Source organism: Leptidea sinapis, chromosome 13 (genome assembly GCF_905404315.1).
Source record: "Leptidea sinapis chromosome 13, ilLepSina1.1, whole genome shotgun sequence".
Taxonomy (NCBI): Eukaryota; Metazoa; Arthropoda; class Insecta; order Lepidoptera; family Pieridae; genus Leptidea; species Leptidea sinapis.
The window spans coordinates 2,323,609-2,349,518 of record NC_066277.1 but is presented as its reverse complement, the minus strand read 5'-3'; the positions used below and the strand labels follow the sequence as shown (position 1 = coordinate 2,349,518).

Sequence of the window (25,910 nt, the reverse complement as noted above, 5' to 3'; positions counted from 1 at the left end):
CTTTTGTACATACCTACATATTAATTCATATTTCTATTTCATTGATCATAGGTATCTTCCTGCGTTCACAACTATTCATTCCCATTTGACATATCTCATTCGCAATTTCACATTGACGTTTGGGGATTCGTTCGAAGTGGACGAGTGTTTTGATTAAGCTATTTCAAAATTACTGCTAAAAAAGATTAGTGGACAAGAATATTATATTTCAGAATTATACACATGCAATTTAATAACTTGTTATAAAGTTGTATTATCCGAGATTGTCATTCAATATTTAAAATACAACGTCATGGATACTAACACTAGTTTAGTGGTTTCCTCGCCAAATATAAAATACACCGATGAATATATTTATTCAGATTATAAATATCAGGAGTCCTTGGTAACAAGAACAGAAAGTCAGTTAGTGGTAAGTTTGACTTTTTTTCTTGCATGTTTTCTATTATATACACAAAAATATTATTAACATGGTATGAGCTACCGATTACATATATTGCTCTGTATATGAACATAATTTATAATTTTCCTCATAAGTATCAGCTTCTAATGTTAATTCTGTCAATATACCTTTTCACATTGTTCTTATGCTATATTATTAGAGTTATGAACAAGTATAACCTCAAATTTACTATATTTATTTTTTGTTAAGTATTATAAATCATAAAAATATTCTTCAAATAACATATTGGGTAATCTGTATTTTAAAAATCATTACTATATATTGATACTATTATTTTCATTCCTTTTATTGATTAGGTGAAGCCATATCATTCTTCTTTGCAAATCAGAACATCTAGGAAGGTCGGAAAAGTAGGTGTTATGCTTGTTGGATGGGGAGGTAACAATGGCTCCACTTTTACTGCTGCAGTTCTTGCAAACAGGCATCAACTATCATGGAATACGAAGAATGGAAGACAAGATCCAAATTGGTGAGCATTACAATCTTAACATACATTCATATTTATAATATAAATAGGGATTTAAGTAACATTGGAATTAGAAGTTATTGTCGGTCAGAGTGTACCATACAAAAAAGAAACACCTTACATAAACAGGCTCAAAAATGTTGCAGGACTTTTCTAAATTTCTCCTAAGACTTATAATATATAAGGATAAGGATTACATGAGGAAACATACTTTTCTCAATAAAAGACTTAATTCAACTTATGTTTGTTGCTGCTTCATCTACTTTACTTTTTATTAGTTCTTATGATCCCTGAGCAATGATTCAATTTATGATAAGATGTAATTTAATGCATGGAACATGCTCTCCCATACATTCAATTATATGATATTTTCTTAATAAAATTGCATAAATCCCATTTTAGTCTGCACATATAAATATACTTTTGTGCAGCACAATAATTATTGGTTTAGAAAAATTGTTTCCAATGTAAAAAAAAAAACTTTTTATGTTGTGTAGGTTTGGTTCAATCACACAAGCATCTACTGTCAAACTTGGCATCAATGAGAAAGGTGAAGATGTATTTGTTGGCATGTCACAACTATTGCCGATGGTGGACCCTGATGACCTTGGTAAGTGGTTATTAATATTTGACTACTTTTGATTCCATATTGAGTGCTCATATTAATATTATTCCAAATAATAAGACTCTAAAATATTTCCAAAATATAGTCTTAGATCATTTATATGTCTAGATAGACTGTGACAGCTGTAACTATGTTGTAAAACGGTTAAAACCGCTGTAACTATGGTTAACCTGTATTTTCAGCAAATGCACACACACTGTGACATAGCAATGTGACTGACATATTGTTATTGTAAGACATTGCTGTTAGGCACACTAGACGGTTGCTCTACCTAGACATATAAAATATCTAAGAATATAGGATGTCTATAGTCCCACACGTTGTGCGCGACCATACCACGGGATGACGATGTCAGCGGGTAGCGGGTTACGGCAGTCTCACGGGTTGCGCTTCCCTGCAATACCACCCGCTACCCGTTGACATCTTACTACCCCGTCCCCATCGTCTGTCACCACGTGGGACGGTCGCGCACGAAGTTGAGACTATAATAGCCATCTTATAACTTGAAAAGATTTTATATTAAATAGCAAAGTTGATTAACATTTAATACCCAGGTAACACTGAAAATGTTTAGAAAATGAAAAATGGCTTAATGTAGAAAGTTGCCAATACTTTTATTGTTTTTCCAAGTAATCTCCGTTCCTCTCTACACATTGTCGCATTCGATGGAACCACTGAGAAAAGCAGTGGGTCCATTCTTCCTTAGAGGTCTCTATATGGCATTCTCGCACCGCATCTTCAGGGCTCGTAAAGCGAATACCTCGAATTTTATCTATAGTTCTTGGGAATAAACAAATGTCGCAGGGTGCCAGGTCAGGACTGTATGGCGGATGACTCATTATCTCGACACCTGACATAGTCAAATATTCAACAGTCCGTTTTGCGGAGTGCTCTGAAACATTGTCGTGGTGAAGGAGGATCCTGCTTCGAGGGCGCTGCTGTCGAATTTTTTCCAATACAACAGGCAAACAGCGATTGACATACCAGTCTGCAGTCAGTTACAGTCCTTCCATCTTCTAGCACAACTGTCGCAAAATGACCTTTCCGACCAAAGAATGAGGCAATCATCTTTTTTCCTTTTGACTTCTTCCTTTCTTTACATTAGTTGGCCGATCCTCGGAAGGAAACACCAACTGAGCTGATTGTCTTTTGGTTTCGGGTTCGTAGCAATATATCCAGCTTTCATCACCTGTGACGATGTCAAATACAGCATTTGAGTCACCGCCGTCGAACTTATCTAAACATTTGGCGACACCAGTCCATGCGAAGGTATTTCTGGTCGTCGGTTAAAGTATGGGGAATCTATCTGGTACAAAGCTTCCTGACACCTAAATGTTCTTGTAATATTTTTTTAACTTTACTCATACCAATGCCTAGGCATGCCCGTATCTGCTGATAGGTCACTCTCTTATCTTCCTCTATCATGCGTCGCACAGCACTGATGTTATCTTCAGTAGTCGCTGTTAAAAGACGTCCCTCACGCGGATCATCATTGAGTTTGCTACGTCCACGCTTACACTCGTTAAACCAATTGTAAATAGTGGTACGAGATGGGGCTTCATTAAGAAATGCTAATCGCAGCCTATTATAGCTTTGTTGTTGAATGAGCCCACAACGAAAGTCATAATAAATCATTGACCGAAAATTTTCTCGCGTTATTTTCATTTTCACGTGTAACAAGAGTTTAAAATTTGCCGCCAATTCACAAAAACAAATGACAAATGAATGCAATATACTACATTAGGTTACCAAAGAGTTCTAAAATTGAAATTCAAAAAAAGTTTTCATTAGCAATGTTTCTAACTGACCAGTTCTAAATATTTTCAGTGTTACCCACGTATAATTAAAATTATAAAGATTACTTTTCCTATAGTGATTGACGGATGGGACATCAGCCCGTTAAATCTTGCTGAGTCCATGGTACGGGCCAAGGTGATCGACTATGATCTGCAGCAGAAACTGAAAAAGGAGATGTCAGCTATGAAGCCACGACCGGCTATATATGATCCCGACTTCATAGCTGCTAATCAAGTGAGTGTTCCTTTAATAGCGAATTTTTGCCACTTTTCAATATTTAAGTGAAAACTTCTTTACGTGCGTTGGTGTACTTTATGGTGTGGGTATTAAATGAGACAGGGCACTCACGGCTCATGGGCAATAAATTTACGACACTAATTGTACACTATTAAAATAGTATGTTTTTTTTATGACAATAAGGGACGAGACGAGTAGGACGTTCAGCTGATGGTAATTGATACGCCCTACCCATTACAATGCAGTGCCGCGCAGGATTCTTGAAAAACCCAAAAGTTCTGAGCGGCAGTACAATTGCGCTCGTCACCTTGAGACATAAGATGTTAAGTTTCATTTGCCCAGTAATTTCACTAGCTACGGAGCCCTTCAGACTGAAACACAGTAATATTTACACATAACTGCTTCTTGGCAAAAATAGGTGCCATTGTGGTACCCATAATCTAGCTGGCTTCCTGTGCAACGGATTAGTATTATGTAGTGTAAATATTATTATTTTATTAATAAAGAACAAAAAAAAAGTATTTCGTAATATTAACCTCGCTTTGAAGTCTTCACTTCTGTGTCTGTATTAAGCGCACACTGTTTTTTTTTAACACACTTTTATTAACTCCATACATATGTAAGTATTACTTTGAAGATGATTTTCAGCCAGTTTAAAATGTTGGATTCAATTTACACTAAGATAAGTCATGGACCTGTGACAATACATAGTAATTACAACAGTCTGTTCCACTTTTATTAGCTTGGTATGTATGTCTGTTTGAAAGTAACTTTAAGCGTTATTTTCGACTCCATGAAAACCTCGGATTAATTTTAAATTTTTGCGCACTGGTTAAGGATTGTTGTCAATTTGATAATTTATGTAGTCTGATTTTTCGATTTTTTTTTGTCTAATACTCGGTAATGGCTTTGTGCCAAAGACTGGCGCGTGCTACGACATTATTATCTTTGTAAGACGAAAATAGCATAAAACAAATAATAGAAAAATACTAAAAGACCCATTTAAAGAACCTACATATACCTACTTATAAGAAAAGGAAAGGGTTTTTTCATTCTTCGTTATAAATTGAAATCCATAAATCATAAAAATAACTAAAATTCTGTTGAAGCTTGTGCCAATTCATATCTCTCAATGACTTTTGTCTACCGCACTAATGATAAATTAACTTGATCATCGGCACACAGACTTTACGATAATATCATTGATTCGTAGGCCAAATTAGCGCTCTTTCAAATCTGTTGGGCAAATGTCTATGGATAGAATAGACTGCCACGGTGATGCAACACATATCTATCTAATACTACGTTGAATGCCAAACCAATCAGTGTATGTAAGTCTTATCCAAACGCTCATGCAAAAATACAAACAACTACAATATACATAGTTAAATTTACATAGATGCGTAAACATACGTTTAAGGCCGGCAACGCGCCTGTGATTCCTCTGGTGTTGCAAGAGAATGTGGGCGGCGGTGATCACTTAACACCAGGTGACTCGTATACTCCTATTCCATAAAAAAATACGTATCCCTACTGAGATACGAACCGTGGTCCCTGGTTAAGTATTGAGGGTCACTAATTGCCAGGCCAGGCCAAAGTCGCACATATACGAGTACTGGTATATTTTACAATTACTACCAACGCATATTGTGAAATATTTAATGGTTTTTTGATATTTAAAATTTTACAGCCACTTTTGTTTTACTTAATCGAGTTATTTATCAGTTGTCACCTTCATGCCTCGCATAGCCTAGATTTATTACAAAAATTTCCGTAGACACGTGTATGATAAGCCATTTGTTCTGGCATTCATGCAGTTTTGTCAGCAGTAATTGTTCTAGCGGTGACGCAATTTGTGTTTCAATGATGACTTTGAGAATGATGAATTTCGTAAAGGATAGGTATATACTGGATGGGAAATGATATTAATTGTCATCGTGTAATCTGGAAAATTGGAAAAATACAGGCTGGGTAAAACGTATCTTCGATTTCAGTATATAACTGCCATTTTGATCGATGCATTTTTGCCATCTTTTAGGAAGTTACATGATTTCGTTGTCGGAGAAATGTTGGGTCTTCTAATAAACGCGACAAATAGTTTTGGCAGTCCTTTCTTGATATCATCCTAACACTACCTAAAGAGTTGTGAAGGCACCCGTTAGGGGTGACTTAATTCTGATATCTCTTATCATATATATATATACGGTATCATATTAATACAGGTGAAGTCGCGGACATAAAGCTAGTTTTATTATATGTGGGCATGTAATAACGTCTAAACACTTTTACATTTTCATGAGTTGTCAGTAATTTGATAACCCAGTAACTGAGTACTTATAAGTTACTTGTCAACGTAATTTGAAACATATGTAAATAAGGCATTTTTATATTCGCTTCCAATTATGATAGCATACGTGTTATAAATGAAACATTAAATAGAATAAATTAAATGATATATTAACCTGGCGTGATGATATTAATTATTCATACCGCCTGAATATACCCACACAGCAGAACTAACATTAAACCTTTTGCCAAAGAAAATTTCTTGAAATATACCTATAGGTAATCAGGGCTATTTCACGCTACTCGACTTATTCTGTGAGCCTAATTTCCATGGTTGGGTGGGCGTCAAATGTTGTCTCCACAACTCCGCAAGGTATTTGATCAAACATCTGATATTATCCTCACGAATCTCCCAGAGGTCATCCTCGCGGATAGTCTTCCCACACTCCAGAGCGCAATGTGTTAGGAGAGTGGCCTTCATTAACATAGAACTTTGTTTAACAGTGTGGCATGATTTGTAAAGTAGTTTATGCTAAAGCTATGTAAGTTACTGCTAAAATATAAAATGTTTCCTGCAAAGGTCCCAATAAATAGACAAGGAAAAAGTATGATATCCTGTTGTGCAAACCTTCTAAATCATCAAACATTCCTAAATTGTTTTATGAAAATAAGGGACGAGACGAGCAGGGTGTTGAGCTGATGGTTATTGATACACCCTGCAAATTACAATGTACCGCCGCTCAGTATTATTGAAAAACCCAAAAATTATGAGCGGCACTACAACTGCGCTCGTCACCTTGAGACATGATTTCAAGTCTCATTTGCCCAGTATTTACACTAGCTACGGCGCCCTTCAGATCGAACCACAGTAATGCTTACACATTACTGCTTCACTGCAGAAATAGGCGCCGTTGTGGTACCCATAATAGCCGGCGTCCGGTGCAAAGGAGTCTCCCACTGGTAGAATACGCACTAATTATTTTTTTACTATAAGTCAAATTCAAATAAACTTTATTTAAATAGGCTTAAACTAAGGGCTTTGTAATAATTTAAGTTACTGCCTCTCTACCATATATTCGGAAAAAGTAGAGTTCGTGACAAGAACTTCATATACTTACCAAACAAATTAGTTTGCGTGTTCAAATTTAAAAAGATAAACTCATAAACTACTGCACCGATTTTTGTGCTGTTTTCACCAATGATCGCGTGGTTCTCGAGGAAGGTTTTCGTAAATAATTTGTTAAGTTTTTGTTTAATTTTTAGTACTACATATTTATTTAATTAGGCGTTACTTTGCGGAAATCCATAATCATACAAATGATTTAAGCCTTCTTTAGTATTAATTCCGCCAATATTTGTTTTTAAAACAATTCGAAGCAGAGTCTCGTGCCAGATTTTGGCGAGACAACATGTCCTGAGGATGCCTCGTGTAGAGGCGAAACACGTGTCGAATTGTTTTAAAAACAAATATTGGCGGAATTAATACTAAAGAAGGCTTAAATCATTTGTATAGTACCTACTACATATTATAAAATCATGCAGAAATACGAATTTCTTTCTTTTTTAGGGTTCCGTAGCCAAATGGCAAAAAACGGCTTCCTTATAAATTCGCCATGTCTGTCTGTCTATATCATATAAATGATTGCACCTACCGGGATTCGAACCCGGGTCCTCCAGCTTAGTAGTCAGGGTCACTAACAATTCGGCTATATGGATCGCCTGTGTATACTCAATATAAAATGTATCAAATGAAATCGACGCAAGTCCGTTTCCGGCTGAAAGTTATTTATTATTGTCTAATAGATGAAGCGGACTGTGACCTTGCCCTATCGGTTACAGGTACCTCTATAACGCTAATAATAACCGATCGATTCGCAGGCGACACTGTTAGTGGTATTAGTAGCCAAAATTATTCGTATTAGCAAATATTTTATATTCATACAAGATATATATTGGTTTAATCAACATATTTTTTTTATGTTTTACCTTTACATAATTTATTCGTCTAGATAGACTGCGACAGCTGTGAAGACAGCTAAAAAAAGGAGATTGACTGTTAAACTCTATCACAAAGTGACATACATATCGCGACACACTAAAGTAATAAACCTGGCCTGTTTTCATCGGCTGTCTAGCACCAAATGACTCTATCTAGAATTAATATATCTAGTTTAAATTATGTAAGGTTTTACCCAACCTTTTATATTGTCATGTCAATATATCATAGGTATCTTGGTTTTGCTGGTAAAAACAAATCTCGAATTTCAATTTATACCAAACATTGTTAGATTGATAAATAGTAGTAGATTGTGTTTTAAATTTATTTTAGACGGATGTATGTTCTCATAAATACATTTCAGGGTTATCTACTTAACTTGCCGCCTTAAATCGACAATAGTTCCATTTCTAATTACAGAACTGTAGCAAAATTCGTTTGACCAGTGCGAGTATGTAATGTGGTGTGGTTGGCGCCCGGGTGCGATCGTATCACTCTAGGGCTGTCAGTGTCAACATAGATTGGAAAGAAGCTCTTATTATTCATTTAATATAATAATTTTTTTATTGACAAACATACTTCGCATAAAAAACGGCTCAAGTATCGGGTATTTATGTAAGATACAACTTCAGTTCAACAATCATGTCATCTCAGATCGGCTGGCAGATATAGGTTCTCCCTGCATCTTCTATCGCATTTATCACGGGCAGTGCTCAGAGGAGCTGTTCGGGTTGATTCCAGCGGTCGAATTCCACCACCGGACATTACGTATAAATGCAATATTCCACCCGCACCACGTTAACATTTTGTATTCCACAACCACGCGTTTTGCAAGAAATTTCTTCACTCGCACAATCTTTTTGTGGAATCAATTACCGGCTCCCGAACCAATACCATTTAGGGCCCTTCAAGAAAAGGTCATACTTCCACCTTAAGGCCGGCGACGCATCTCTTGTCCCCTGTTGTTGCGGATATCCATGGGTGGTTGCCTCAACCCTCTCCATCCCGTGAGCCCTCTCTTATATAAAAAAAAAACAATTCTAGACGATTGTCTGCTAGCTACATGAATGAGCTTTCTTGTGCGGTGTTTCCAGGACAATACGACATGGGTTCCTTCAAATAAACCGCGTACACTTTTTTACAGGGCCGGCAATGCTAATGTGATTCCTCTGGTGTTGCAAGAGAATGATTAATATCAGACCCGTACGGTCTTTTGCCCTCATCCATAATAAAATACATTTAATTTTTGAGAGACCTTTGAACAATCAGCACAATACATTTGTCTTTAAAAGTTATTCGGAATTTCTTGTAGCCAACTAGAACAACTGCAGATCTAAAAGAACGATGATATTTTTCTATTAGGAGGTGGAGAGGAGCGGTTTTATATTTATTTTTTGTAATCTAGAGATGCAATTTGTAATGTTATTTAAGTGCTTTTTCGTTGTTCCCCAATTTAGTAGAAATGCATTGTTCATTTCGGCCTCATTGCGCAAATGTCCACGTTAAGAATAAGTAAGATCAGCGGTCAAAGGGGAGGTTACCACCAATCATTCATTGAACCGAATCGCTTGTCAATGAATGGCATAAATAAATACGTGGCACAAAAACAGAATACCATCGGCGGTTTGTTTGTAATTTTGATCCATATCTGAAACAATGATTATCTGCAATACAACGCCCAGTACAATTGAAAAGTAAGGAAGCAAGGAAAAACAATTCAAGGAAACTTCTAGAGCGTCCACACAATGAACGCGTGTGCAGTACGTTACGTTTCCACGGCTGTTTACAAAACACATCGTGTCGGACGCATGCTCGATATATGAGATTGTGATGATGAGGCTATTGCCAACATCGTCTATATGTAAGATGATATCGAACATGCCCTATATTTTTTTAATGACAGTAACGGAAGACACGCGCAGGACGTTCAGCTGATGGTAATTGATACGCCATTACAATGCAGTGCCGCTCAAGGATTCTTGAAAGACCCAAAAATTCTGAGCGGCACTAAAAAACATCACACCAGTGGGAGGCTCTTTTGCACAGGATACCGGCTAGATTATGGCTACCACAACGGCGCCTATTTTTTGCCGTGAAGCAGTAATGTGTAAGCCTTACTGTGTTTCAGTCTGAAGGGCGCCGTAGCTAGTGAAATTACTGGGCAAATGAGACTTGACATCTTATGTCTTAAGGTGACTTTTGGGTATTTCAATAATCCTAAGCGACACAGCATTGTAATGGGCAGGGCGTATCAATTACCATCAGTTAAACGTCTTGCTCGTCCCTTATTTTCATAAAATAAAACATGCATATAACTGTTAGGGAATTATTGAGTTCTGATAGCTATAGTCAATGTTTCATCAAATTATTACTGCGTTTTGTGCGAAATATGATATGTATAATTATTGTTAATTAAGCTTATCTATCTACTTATCCATTTTAGCTGAATATGTCTATAATGTCGTCATACATGGTGTTATAAAGAGCTGCACAGTATAATGTAAATATAATATTTGTAGCAATTTTAATGCCGGTTAACGATCTCGTCGTATTTAAATATAAATATTGACACACTTTTACTCAAATTATCTTGCCCCAAACTAGGCATAGCCTGTATTATACACAGTCACAAGACAACGATATATTTAATACGATATAATTACTTAAGCACACATAAACACACATAAACACACATATAAAACATCGATGACTCGGAAACAAACATCCACATTCATCATTTAATTGTTTGTACCTACTGGGATTCGAACCCGGGACCTATAGCTTAGTAGGCAGGGTCACAAACCACTGGGCTAAATGGGTCGTCGCTATATTATATCGCTCATTAAAAGACTTGAAAGATATTTATGCACCAGTCAAAATATTTATTTCTTGAATTTTTTCTCTTAATAATTATTCTTTAGAACCTAGGTTCTAAATGGCGGGAATAGCCCTCTACTGCAGCACAAAGATTGTATTAATATCAGCAACGTTGGCCCATGCCAATTTTTTTTTAATGAAAATAAGGGAAAAGACGAGCAGGACGTTCAGCTGATGGTAATTGTTACGCCCTGCCCATTAACCCAGTGCCGCTCAGGATTATTAAAAAACCACAAAAATCCTGAGCGGCATTACAACGGCATTACGGTTGTCACCTTAAGACATAAGATGTTAAGTCTCGTTTGCCCAATAATTTCACTAGCTACGGCGTCCTGCAGACTGAAACACAGTAATGCTTACACATTACTACTTCACGGCAGAAATGGGTACCACACCCATAATCTAGCCGACATCCGGTGAATCCGAACCACAGGACCATATAGTAGAATACCATAGGCAATATACCGTAGGACATAAAACTATGAAAATAACTAAAGTAAACTCGTGCGCTGTATCTATGTCAGTTAACTGTCTCAAATTTTTATTGCTACACGCAATTAATACTAGTCAGGTAAGATTGTACTTAATCGGTACTTGCTGCAGTTTAGACGGTCACAGTTCCTTTTGCTTTCCTCCGACATGAACCAGGCGCGTGTTTTCAGGCCGACCGCGCCACGAACCTGATCACCGGCACCCGCTACCAGCAGTACCTGCAGCTCCGCGCAGACATCAAGGACTTCCGCGAGAAGAACGGTCTGGAGAAGGTCATAGTGCTGTGGACCGCCAACACTGAGAGGTTTGTGTTTTATTCATGACAATAAGGGACGAAACTAGCAGGATGTTCAGCTGGTAGCAATTGATACGCCATGTCTATTACAATGCAGTGCCTTTCAAGATCATTGAAAAACAGAAAAATTCTGAGCGGCACTATACAATTGCGCTCGTCACCTTGAGACATAAGATCTTAAGTCTCATTTGCCCAGGAATTTCACTAACTCGGCGGCCTTCAGAGTGAAATACAATAATGTTTATACATTACTGCTTCACGGCAGAAAAAGGCGCTATTGTACCCATAATCTACCCGGCATTCTGTGCAATGGAGCCATTGATAGGTAAACTTTTGGTAAAATGTTGACTTTATTTTATTAATGCGAATCGAATCGGGCAGTGTAATGAACAAATCATTTCGTTTATTGTTGCTACAAGGCTAAGGTTTCTACAGACTACCCGTTTTTACTAGTTTTTACCAGTGGGAGGCTCCTTTGCACAGGATGCCGGCTAGATTATGGGTACCACAACGGCTTCTATTTCTGCCATGAAGCAGCAATGTTTACGCATTACTGCGTTTCGGTCAGAAGGGCGCCGTAGCTAGTGAAATTACTAGGCAAATGAGACTTAACATTAAGATGTTAAGTCTCATTTGCCGACGTAAGCGTCTCAAGGTAACTTTTAGGCGTAAGATGTTAAGTCTCATAAGTTTGTCTTGTGCCGTATTTTCATAAAAAAAGACTAGAATTATAAGGTGTCTTTCCAAATGAAACTCGGGCTGAAATCTGTAGAGCGTAGCTTTACTTACGTAAAACTTAACTGAGTGTGATAAAACGCGAACTTGACTTTTGCATTGGGCTGTCTTAGATTAAGCTGAGGATAATTTCAGCTGTCAAATGACTATGAAAAAAACTAAAAACGAAATCAAAAATTATTCTAAACTCACACTCGCCTCAGTTCTACGTAAGTAAAGTCTGAGCAAATAGAAGACTCTAAAAAGATCTCAGCCTCATAGCTTAGGCAAGAACTCATGAACTAGTTCAAACTAATTAGGTTATAAAATGATAAAACTGTGAATTTAATCGTTGTTGTCATTCTTTATCTATACGTTATAGAATTATCGTTGACAGTTTGTGGGGTTGTCTAAGTGACATTTTTTGTATGGAAGAGGAGGACTAATTATTAACCGCCTACATTATACTGCAACGCCAGAAACACAGGGGCGTTGCCTTTAAGTAAAGTGTACTCGATGTGAGCTTATTTCACATTGCTATGTGTGCAACATTTACACCATAAGATAAATCGATATTATTTAAGGCCTATCCTTGGCGTAATAATTATCCACATGTCTTTGCTATATACACATTTTCATCGCCATCAGTGGAAGTCACTCTTCAGTTTTAAGGAAAAAAAAATGTGTTAGTTTCTCTACAAATTCTTCAAAAGTAGTATAGATTAAAAACTTTGTGACGAGGCTAATAAATACTGTTTCTATGTGACATAGATTCGATAAAACTGCATAATGTCATGTCAGTAATATGACACGAAACATGCGTTAAACTGATGAATAGACCATTCCTTCGTACAAGCTGTTTTATAAATGTATTGCGTATACATTTATTGTGAGCAAATGCAATCGCCTTATCGATTAGAATAAGAATTGAACGTAGATTTTGAGTTGATACACTCTGAAAGTAAAGCACATGCAGTTTGTAGAGAACAACTTTTTTTAATTTTTACTAGAATAATCGCGAACAACATTCTAACTGAAACTCTATAAGAATGTGGGGTTTCTCTGAATCTTCTACCCTTCTTTACTTTACTTTAGTTTCACTGCTTAGCCATTATCGACCAGATTTGTTGACCTCTTTCAGATTGCGCTATTAAACTCAGTCTTGTTAGTCGTTGGTTCCATCCAATTCTTCACTGCAGTTTTATGACAGTGTCATTCCATCGTAACTGTGGCCTGCTATTAGGTTTCTTTTCGCCCCAATGCCTCCATTTCCGGGCAGCTTTGCCCTACAAGCCATGTCTGCGGGCTATGTGTCAGTGTGTATGACCCACTGTCAAACTTTGATGGCTGTACAATTGTCGAGGTTAATATTTACAGCCGAGTGTCACCTGAATCAAGTTTATGACTGGCATTCCACAACCTCGTGATTGGCAAGAAACTTTTTGCCTCTTAGAAGCCTCTTTATGGAATCTTTTGGCGGCTGCAGCACCTTCTTATTTCTTACTTAGTAAAATGATATCTGTGTGTTTTGTTCCAGATTCTGCGAGGTGATAGCCGGGGTGCACGACACGTCAGACAACATCGAGAAGGCGTTACGCGCCAACCACTCTGAGATCTCGCCATCCACCATCTTTGCGCTGGCTGCTATCGATGAAGGAGTGAGTTTACTTTATAAAACTCTAGCACGACATCTCCTCGGCGAAATTTGAATTGCGAAATCGCATTATGAATTCCGCTGTGACAAGTGTAGTTTGAGAAGTGGAACTGCGTCGAAACGTCACGTGAATCAGTCGAGTTGATTCAATCGGATGATTTAATAACTAGAGAACAGGTCTATTTATGCTTTAATTAATTTTATAATAAAAACAAAGTCCATTAAAAAATGTCGTTTTGCTCTTTATTTCGATTTCACAACTCTTTATGTCGACTTACACAAACTCGTCAGAAAACAACGCGGCACCACAACAAAATGGCGGCCGGACCGGGGACTGGCTGGCTGCATCGGAGCACATCGCCGAATCTGCGCGGGGAAAGAGATAGAAATATAGTCTAATCTATGCGCTAGAACAAGCAGTTACGCTTATGTTTCGCTCTTCTTACATAAGGACAAGACAAGGCGAAATTACAGCCGTTACGCTTTCATGGTTTCGCAGCAGTGGTGTTACTAGCTTCTTCAATTTGTCATCAAGTCAAGTCATCTCTTATCAGCTTGATTATTTGGCGTTGCGTAGAGATGTGGGTTCTCGCTGCATCTCCTACCGCATTTATCAGAGAAGCTGTTCGGGTTGATTCCAGCGCATGAATCCCACCACCGGACATTACGTCAAAGTGCTACCATAATACCATCCGTATCACGTTGACGTCTGGCATTCCATACACGCGCGTTTTGCAAAAAATTTAGTTCTCCGTGAACGGCTCGACGCCTTGGCGTTGACTTATCGTTTGTCTTCTATCACATTTATCAGTAGAGTGTCGAAGAACCATTTAACCTGATTCCTGCTGCAGAATCAGCCCAACAAGGCATAAACTTCAATATTTTTATCAGTACTTCGTGAATGTCTTGCGTTCCTCCACATTGCGTTTTTCAAGCAACTTTAGTCCACGTACAATCAAACTGGAAAGAATCTTGTGCGATGTCTGTAGGTCAATATAAAACCACCTTCATAAAAGGGCGTGCCTTAAAAAATCGTGCATTCACTTATATAATAGTGTATTTGTCAATGTAACAATATGTTTCAGTGCTGCTACATTAACGGGTCTCCTCAAAACACTATTGTGTCAGGAGTGATCGAGCGCGCAGAACAACGTGGCGTGTTCGTCGCTGGTGACGACTTCAAATCCGGACAGACTAAGCTGAAGTCTGTGCTCGTGGACTTCCTTGTGTCTGCCGGTCAGTATTAACCATATAACAATGTAGTATCGTTATTTATTAACACGGCTTTACTCACTGTTTATCGGTGTGCGATATGGTATTGCGAACCCACTACGATGAAGGACCTCCGAATGGTCCCAAACTAGTCGGTACCCACACCGATAAACCGTCAGTAAAAGTGAAAGTTTTACTAATTTAATGTACTAACGATGTATATATGTGTCAAAGTAGTGAAGCTATGACATCATTGGCGAACAGGCGAAAGTAAAGTCTGTTTTTGCAGAATTCATGAATTAACCAATCTTCAACCTTATCGTGATGGTGTTATGATAAATAGTTGAAGGATTTGACATTGAAGTCTATATCCGGACAGGCGTAGATGAAGTCTATTTCAATGGACTTCGAGTGTCTGCGGGAATCCGCATAATATTTATAAAAAAAATATTTCAAGTTCTCACAGACTGTATGTGCTCGAAGATGTTCAGGTGCATGTAGTTAGTTCATCATCATTGTGAGGTGGTTACGATGCATCGTAATATATTGTAGCGATGGCTTCATTGCGGGTAGAAGGAGACTAAGGCCGTTTGTCCACCGCCGCCGTCACCGGGACGTCACCGAGGACGATATGTCGGCGCCGATTTAGCTTTCCGGGAGTCGGTCCGAAATTGTGACGGGCCGAAGTGGCGGCAATACAAAACACGTTTAAACGTGTTCACCGATGACGTCGCCGCAAATAGCTTTTGGTTGCTTATGTCAAAAATATGTTAGGCACAATAAATAAAATGACCAAGAAATTTAAATACGTCATTTATTAATTAATAGAACTTGTAGAAAGTAAAAAATGTTAGTAGGATAATACTAAGGATGCGTCCAAAGATAACATTTTGTTAAGAAATGCATGACAAACTCGCTAAACCACCGAGATCTTCTCAGTGCATATGCAGATGACGTCTCGGTGCTGGTATACAAAGGGCCTAAAGCGCTATTCGTGTAATTTATAATTATGGGGACTGATATTTTAAGGATGTTACACATATTGAACATTGATTGGCGTTATAATTTTTGTTTTGTTCTTTTCAGTTCTAAAGCATATCTTTTCCAAATAACCGTTCTTATTTATATTCTGACTTTCAATAATTATTTATAAAAATAAATGTTTTATAAAACATTTAACAATTAATCAGAGATATGTCAAATACTTTTTACTTATACATTTTTTTTTATTTGTGTAGGTTTGAAGCCAGTGTCTATAGTGAGCTACAATCACCTTGGCAACAACGACGGCAAGAATCTCTCTGCGCCCAAGCAGTTCCGGTCTAAAGAGGTAAGTCGCCCATATTTTAAGGAATGTCCTTGGTATAAAAATCGAACAGGTGCGAATCGTGGTTCCGTACAGTAAATAAAATATAATAAACATGTTTCGGACCCTCGAAACAAGCTCTTTCTTTCTATATATACAGTCTGAAATTCTTTTTTTGGCCCCCACTAAAACGTTTAAAATTAATTTATTTACTTAATCCGTGATTAGGTCTCTTGTATTCAGAAATAAATCGAAAATAGTCGAGGGGCAGGCGATAGTTCACCTTCCTTCGACTGACTACAGCTTGTGATGTTTGCCCATCATTAGAAAGTATTATTCCACATACACCTATAGGTAGAAGGAATAACAATATTCCCGGATCCTAGAAAATGTTTTCGGTGATAAAATATGGTTGAAATGATCTTTGCAACAGGTGTAAAGTTTTTGAGGATGCAATATTTAATTAATAAGCTGGTTTTATTTGAATTGTGACTTCACGGGTTCTAGTCACACATCGTTCATAAATTTTGGTTCAAATTTAATTTAATTAGGCATAAAAGGCATTTATTTTCTCAAAATTGATTCCTTTAGAATTCTTTTTGATGTCATTTCTAATAACTACTAGATACTACTACCGCTTCGGAAACAAATGGCGCTCTAAGAGAGAAGAAACGGCGCAAAAAACTCTCCCAGCATTCTTTTTTTGCGCTCTTTTCAATAAAAATATACAATATTGTACAGTCATTTCTATCGCTATAAAATAATCACAATCTAGTCCCAGGTTGTCCGATCATTTAGATATTCAGCAGTGGAGTAATTACGACAGAGCCATTTTTTTATAAAACATTTAAATTTATTTATAGATAATACCTGAACAGTGGCTGGGACTTTATTATAGAAGTGTATACATTTACCCTTAAAGCTATTATGTATCTTATGAAGCCTACTAGAATTAGTATTAATCTCGGAAGTGAGGGATATCACTTTCAAAATAAAAAAAATGTTTTCTTTGTCAGATTACTAAGAGCAATGTTGTGGACGATATGGTGGTCGCCAACCATATCTTGTACGAGCCCGGCGAGAAGCCGGACCACGTGGTTGTTATCAAATACGTGCCCTATGTCGGTGAGTGTTCCGCTTGTCGTGCTGAAGAGAATATAAACACAGACATATACCTACAAATAAAAATTGTAGTCGTATAGTAGAAGTGACAATGATTAAGGGTGGTTTTTAAATTTTATGTTGTCACACTATCTCTTGTTCTTTTGAGCATGGTCTTCGTAGGGTGTTCCAGGAGATTTGTACATAGGTATAAAAGTTCGACAAAGCTCCTGTTATTTCTCTGGTGTTGCAAGAGAAGTATTAGAGGTACGGCCAGGTGACCCGTACGCTCGTTTGTCCTCCTCTTCCACAAAGAAAACACTTCCACTCTTTACAAGTTCTCTTACATGTAGGTAGAGAGGTATACATTCATAAAAAATATTTTTAAAAGCAAAATGTTTACTATTTTTATTCCTAGATTGGTGGTCAACTTAATATGTCCAAATGTTTTAAGTTTTCTTTAGTGTTAATTCCGCCAATATTTGTCTTTAAACAATTCGACACGTGTTTCGTTGCTCGCCAAAATCTGGCACGAGACAGTCCTGCAGTCTCAGTAAATGTCCTGAGGATGCCTCGTGCAGAGGCGAAACAAGTGTCGAATTAATTAAAGACAAATATTGGCGGAATGAAAACTTAAGAAAATGTAAAACATTTGGACAATTATGGATTTCCGCAATGTAACGCCTACTTCAATAAATTAATTTAATGTGTTCTTTTTTAATGATAACCAGGTGACTCGAAGCGCGCCATGGACGAGTACACGTCGGAGATCCTGCTGCATGGCACCAACACCATCGCCGTCCACAACACCTGCGAGGACTCGCTGCTGGCCGTGCCGCTCATTCTGGACCTGCTCGTGTTGGCCGAGCTCTTCTCGCGCATCTCCTTCAGGAAGCTGCACACCGAGGGTATGCTGACGAGCCAGATCAATGTCTGGTAGCGGGCTTGTAAAGTCCAGACGCTAAGATGGAAGAATTTCGTTCGTTGACCTTTTATCACCTGTCCCTTTCACTCCCGCATATATATAATGCGTCTCGCTCGCACAGATGCAATGGCTGCCGTCCGCATGGATTGTAAATATTTTAAAGCTAACAAGACACATTATATTTACGCGGAAATGACAGAGACAGGTAATAAAGGTTAACGTACCAAATTATTCCTGCTTGGCGGACGGACTTTAGAAAAATGAATAAATAGATGTGTGACGCCTTGAGTGTTTTTTGACGTAGTAATGCATTGTCGCATACAATATTTTTCTTACGACTATAATTTTAAATAAAACAAAAATTAATCAAATAAAAACCACAAGATTTTGAGTTGCCGTTTTAATGGACGGGAAATGTATTGTGTACATATTTATCTCTGATGTGTGGTTTTATTTTTACTTCAAGGAATAGCAACGGTACACTTATTATATTATATAGGAATATATTGCCAATGTTTAGTCTAATGATTTAAACGTGTAATAATATCTGCCTAATATATCTAAGGAACTACTATACCTAACCTAGATTTATTTGTCTGTACCACAAAAACCACTGTGCTTTTTTGGCGACAGTAAAGTGTTTAACAATGCTTTTTCATTCCAAAGGGCATAGAGTATAAACATTTGCAAAGACTTAATAAACTATGTACTTATATTAGTGATCGTGGCTGTATAAATGACAGATAAAAGTAGAGGAGTGGAAAAAAAAAAAAAATTCTATGTTGTTCAGGCACATGAGATATAAAATTATCACTGTTCTTGTTATTCCATAAAATAATGTTATTTGTACTGTTTGTATGGGTTCTATATTTTCTCATCCCTTCTAGAGTTCATTCATCTTCATACAAATGAACTATGGAATAAGCTTCCGTGCGCAGTATTTCCAGGATGATGTAGGGTGCTGTAGTGGAAGACTGAGAGAAAGCACTCTGACATCGGAAATCATGAGAGAATTAATGATGTATGAAAAAGTAATTTGATCAAAAGGGTTATATGAGAAATAGATTCTAAAAATAATTGAGTGAGGATTCAAGGATTTTATTTATTTATTTATTTAATTCAGAGACATCTCCATATATATTAGTAAATGTATTAATAACAATATTTCTTATGAACTACTTTAGTATTATTAGTGAAATATATATATATATTATATAACCTAATATTTTTATAAATAAAATATTAGGTTATATAATATAAGCTAAGAATGATTCATTCCATAAATCTTATTATATCTTTTGGAGTGAGCTGACATATCTCAAGTGGTTGAAGAATTAGACTTCCCAAGGAGGTGCTACGTTTACGCATTAAAGGACCACATTCAGAGAGAATGTGTAACGGGGTTTTATCTGCACTATTACAGACACTACAAGCTCTGCAATCTCTGAGACCTAAGATTGAGAGGTGTTTGTTTAATCTGCAGTGCCCCGTTAGTGTCCTGGTTAGAATGCGTAAGTTTTCTCTACTTAGCCCTAGTGCCTCATGCGGAGATACAGCTTACTTTATTGCTGAAATAAAGATTTTTACGGAAATAGTACATGTGTACCGACATGCCCGTTACATGTACAGCTCTGCGGTGCACGCGGACAAATATTTAATAATGACGAAAATAGATTTAATTAGTAATGCATACACGAATAAAAATTGAAAATAAAATTTTATGAACGATGCGGGACTCGAAAGAACAACCTCTGGCGTTCCGTGCCAGTGCCAACTGAGCTAACCGTTCGAGTGACGTATCGTCATAAAATCTTATCATCAACTCTCAGGTTGTGGCTTCCTTTTTTTTCAGTTTTTTATTAGGTTCACTAAACGGGATACACTCTTAATATTGTATAAAACAGAAAAATACGTTAACATGTTGGGGTGAGTGCCTCCTTCTGGAAGTGAACATAGCATGCTTTAAAATGTGTTCTAGATTTTATATAAAACTAAAAACATTAACTTAAGCTGGATGAACACAATTCAACCCCACAGTCCCCAAGCTAATAATCCGCTTTTTCTAGCAGAAGTCTTCTGAACCACAAAACCTGAAAGACGAGAGATGACTTTTTGGAAATGTAGTCAATGTGCTCTCTAAAATCTAATTTTGTGTTAAGCATGACGCCAAAATCTCGCATTGTACAAACTTCTTAGTGGATTTATGAAGTAAGTAAGTAGTGAAGAATTTCGTTTTCGAGAAAAGTTTAAGTAAAAACATTTTGAGGAATTCAAAACCATCCTATTACTAAAACACCAATCGCAGATCGTATCAAGATCACTCTGTAATATGATCGTATATTCTGTAGATTTAATTTCACGATAAAAATTTTAAGTCGTCTGTAAACATTTGAAATTTGGATTTTAATTTAGTCGCTAGATCGTTCACAAAGACCAAGAAAAAAAGGGGCCCTCAATGGGAGCCCTGTGGAACCCCTGATGGCACGGCTCTTGAAATTGACTTAAAGCCACGGATCTTTACAATCTGGGAACGGTTCTGCAAATAGAATACGCACCACCGCAGTAGAGAGCCACATATTCCTGCGTGACCAATTTTTCTATGAGCAGTACGTGGTCAACCACATCGAAGGCTTTTGATAAATCAGTGTAAATAGCATGCAATTCGTAATCACTAACAAAATCCACAAGATTCGATGTAGTTGATCTACCAGGCAGAAATCCATGATGTATGAGCAAGGGTTTAAGGTGGAAAAAAATATTTTTCTGAACGAGTAATTCAAACAGCTTACCGATAGCAAACAAAATTGAGATGGGCCGGTAGTTAGTAATATTTCCGGGATTTCCCTTCTTGGACTGATGAGCGCAACCTTCCATCTTGAGGGAAAAGTCCCACATAGTAAAGACTTATTGAAATGAAAAATTGAAAATTTTCATTTATTTGTGTATTAATCCTAGAAGGGTCACTTTAAAAACATAACAAATTGTTTGGTAATACGTGTTGTAGAATGGAGCAGCATGCACGCCGTGCTGTCTCCCCTGGCCTACCTGCTGAAGGCGCCGCTGGTGCCGCCCCGCACGCCCGTGGTCAACGCGCTGTTCAAACAGCGGGCCGCCATCGACAACATCCTGCGAGCGTGTCTGTCGCTGGCGCCCGACAACCACATGACGCTCGAGCACAAGGTACGTGGCAGTACTAGGCCGCCATCGACAACATCCTGCGAGCGTGTGTGACAACCACATGACGCTCGAGCACAAGGTACGTGGCAGTACTAGGCCGCCATCGACAACATCCTGCGAGCGTGTGTGACAACCACATGACGCTCGAGCACAAGGTACGTGGCAGTACTAGGCCGCCATCGACAACATCCTGCGAGCGTGTGTGACAACCACATGACGCTCGAGCACAAGGTACGTGGCAGTACTAGGCCGCCATCGACAACATCCTGCGAGCGTGTGTGACAACCACATGACGCTCGAGCACAAGGTACGTGGCAGTACTAGGCCGCCATCGACAACATCCTGCGAGCGTGTGTGACAACCACATGACGCTCGAGCACAAGGTACGTGGCAGTACTAGGCCGCCATCGACAACATCCTGCGAGCGTGTGTGACAACCACATGACGCTCGAGCACAAGGTACGTGGCAGTACTAGGCCGCCATCGACAACATCCTGCGAGCGTGTGTGACAACCACATGACGCTCGAGCACAAGGTACGTGGCAGTACTAGGCCGCCATCGACAACATCCTGCGAGCGTGTGTGACAACCACATGACGCTCGAGCACAAGGTACGTGGCAGTACTAGGCCGCCATCGACAACATCCTGCGAGCGTGTGTGACAACCACATGACGCTCGAGCACAAGGTACGTGGCAGTACTAGCACCGCACATATACCCTGTGCTTCTCTGGGGCATAAAAAGAATAGGGGATTATTATTATTATTAGGGGAATAGTTCAGCTGATGGTAATTTATACACCCTGTCCATTACAATCCAGTGCCGCTCAGGATTCTTGAAAAACCCAAAAATTCTGAGCGGCATTACAATTGCGCCCATCACCTTGACATATAACATGTTAAGTCTCATTTACCCAGTAATTTCTCTAGCTACGGCTCCCTTCAGACCGTAACACAATAATGTTTACACATTACTGCTTCACGGTAGAAGCAGGCGCCGTTGTGGTACCCTTGCATCTTGCTGGCTTCCTTTGCAAAGGAGCCTCCCTGTGGTAAAGGGTGTCGTATGGCTATGTACTAATGGCATTTCCCAGTAGAGTCTCCTTTGCACAGGATGCCGGCTAGATTATGGATACCACAACGGCACCTTATTCTTTCGTGAAGCTTTAATATGTAGGAATTATTGTGTTTCGGTCTGAGGGTACGGTTGAACTTCTACTGATGGTAAGAGATAACTGTTTAAATAAAATACTTTTAAAGGATTCAAACGCGTATATTGTAACTGGTTTAACATTTTTGCGTAAAAGTTACATTTTTATTTTAGTTAACCCGACGTTTCAACACCTTTCCAGATCTCGTTTTCTGTCCTCCTGAATTACAATTACACGCGTTTTAACCATTTAAAAGTGTTTAAAAGTTTTTATTTGAATGTGTAACACTCGCGTTAATCAAAGAAAATACTAAGAGATGGCTGTAACGTCAGCACACGGTGACACAGGTTATCACTTCTGAGTGGCAGGAGTGTTTTTTTACCAGTAGGGGCAGAAACACCCACGAGTTATGCCGGCTAGGTGTTTAACACAGCGGCGTCTTTTTCTGCCTTGAAGCACTAATGTGCAAGCACTATTTGAGTGTGAGCTAATAAGAGTTATATTTCAAAGTGACAAGCGTAATTATTACGATGCCGCTCAGTATCTTTGGTTCAATCAAGAATCCTGAGCGGCACTGTCTTCTAATGGCAGGGCGTATCACTTACTATCAGGTCTTGCTTCATTTCGTAATTTTTTCTCATAAAAAGTTATATTTTCATTCATCACTTATTAATAATAATTCGTAAAGTGAGGGATTGATGTGGGGCTCGATTCTTAGAATTTCTCCCGGACTCACTTGAAGTTTCGTAATTTTTCGAAAGCTTTGAAGTTTTACTTCGAGTTTTATTCTTACACATGTTATTTGTTCTGTACTGTGGTATGAACCGCCGCTAAGACAAAAGTTATGGATATGACTTAACAATATTTTTTTTATTTCAGGTGCCTTTCTTGATGAAGGAATTACAGTCCGGCGCCATGTTTGCTCAGTCCCCACCCTCCAAGAAACCAAAACTGGGCCACGAGAACGGTGATCAGTAGACACTTATCCTAAATATTATCTCATTTGTCTCCATTGCAATCTCCTTAAAGATCTTTAACACATCAGTATACTATATTTTTTTCAATTTATGATGAACTATCCAAAGTCAATGGCACTTTTATGAGTCGGATGTGTTGAAATTCCTATTACCTTAAAAAAGTCTTTTTCCCTTTCCTTCCAAAACTTGCATTAGCCGAAATCTATATACGTCGAAATAATCAGCGAGATCTTTCTAATTTCAGTTCTGTACTCCTCTCCTTCTTTTAAGTACACGTTGCAATAACCCCTTGAGCTTCGAATTATTCTACGTTTATAAGTAACAAGAATCCTGTAGAGTTAGACCATCAGATATATAATATATACCGACTTATAAAACTCACTCACCTTTTTTCCCTTTCCATACTAGACTGAAATGCTTCTATTGTAATGCCAACGAGATGAAACAAAGAATGTAAACAAAGTTAAGGGCTTAAAAACATTTTTATCTGAATAAATTTTATACAAATTTTGAATTACCTCTTCTAATCGCTGCCGTCTGTGTTAGAAAAAGATGATTCGTCTAAAGAGTCCGAATCCGCCGTATTTATACAATATAAGTCAGCAACGTTCCGTTTGTTTACATTTTTTGTCTTCTCCCGTTGGCCTTAGTATGGTGTGTTTATACATATATATTTTTTTGATTTTAGATTTCGTTGTTTATGTCGTAATAGATCTGATATTTAATTTTATTCAGTACAAATATTATATGAATTAAATAGTTCAGCAGTATTATCATTTTATGGTACTTAAATTATTTCATTCCGTACTTTTAGATGACCAATTAATTAACTTACGGAGCACAAAATATTAATATAGAATTTGAATTTAATTTCTCTTTGACTATATTTTTTTTGGATGATGTGTGAAAGGATTTTTTTGCTTCGGTTTGTCATAGACGTACTTTACGTACGTACGTGTATTTTGTTACGTAGAAGATATATTTTTTCAATGTAGGAATAAGCAAAGTTGACATTAGCTGTGAACAGCCATTATGTATTATTATATAATAATATTTTGTTATATCTAGGAGTAAGACTCGTCTAGTGAAATCTATTTTTGTTTAATTTTCGTTGAATTAAAATTTTATTTAGAGCGACGTTTATATATATATTCATATTGTATAATACACATTACGGTTTGAAATAATTCAGTTAATTTATGAAAATTACTATTCAAGGTTATTAGATCGTAATTGTTTTTATTTACCAATTATATTTGGACCCCAGATTATGAAAGTGAGAACAGTAATTAGAATGAAAGCCATCATTATATTGTTGTAGCTGTTAAAAAAAAATTTAATTTTATATAATTATATACAGTTAAGAGAAGATTACTACTATATTTTATATGAATTGATTTAATAAGTAGTTTTTGCTCTTTTATTTTAAATATTTCTTTGTGTAAAAGATAATTGTGTAATAATTATTCAAATGCATCTGAACAATTTAGTAATTCGTTTTTAAATTAAAAAGCATTCGCATAGATTTGATTATAGAAATGTAAAATTGAGTCCATAATCGTCGAAATCTCTGTATCGATCTTAAAAAATGTACTTGAGTTGTGAAATATGTCTTTAGTTCCTTTTGATAAGTTGGCTTGTTTAAATTTCTGTCACTACTTTAAAATAGAAGATAATTTTTATTTTATAGAAGTTTAATTTAACCATTTTATGGACAGAACTTGAAAAAAAAAACATATTAAGATGTATTAAAGTTCAGATTTGAATGATTCTGTTCCATTTTAACGAAGCGGTTAAACTTGAAAACACCCACCAGTATTAAAGATTCATTCATTTTGTTTATTTCTATTATCTATTTAGATAATTTGATTGGCATTGCATTAATTATGTTGTTGACACTGTGCTCCGCGGGAGACGAGTCTCATCTCAGTATTAACACAAAGTTGGTACATCAGTATTTTAGATTTAGTTTCATTTGCATTTATTTATTTATAACGTGTAAAACACATTTGTTTGGGTTTGTATTCGCACTCAAAGTTTATTGTTTATATAAATATCTAGCGAGTAGAATTCTACTACTTCTTCTATTGGTTGCACTTTTAATAAATTTATTTTATCCTATTTATAGTTTGTTTGACTTTTAGAGACCCTTTTCGTTAA

At 37.3% G+C, this 25,910-nt stretch overlaps 1 protein-coding gene across 2 annotated transcripts; it reads left to right on the top strand.

The window, feature by feature from the left end:
• LOC126967707 (inositol-3-phosphate synthase) lies at positions 1–25,871 on the top strand. 2 transcript variants are annotated; one of them, XM_050812311.1, is made up of 12 exons: positions 1–412; positions 760–932; positions 1,427–1,539; positions 3,428–3,585; positions 11,410–11,543; positions 13,786–13,906; positions 14,988–15,138; positions 16,353–16,444; positions 17,437–17,545; positions 18,253–18,429; positions 21,451–21,702; positions 23,653–25,871. In XM_050812311.1, exons 1-11 carry the CDS (start codon positions 293–295, stop codon positions 21,675–21,677), a joined length of 1,575 nt encoding a protein of 524 aa, XP_050668268.1. In that variant the 5' UTR covers positions 1–292; the 3' UTR covers positions 21,678–21,702; positions 23,653–25,871. The 2 variants fall into 2 exon arrangements, with proteins under 2 accessions (XP_050668268.1, XP_050668267.1); XM_050812310.1 differs by having other exon boundaries at positions 4–412; positions 21,451–21,626.
• The last annotated feature ends 39 nt before the right edge of the window (positions 25,872–25,910 follow it).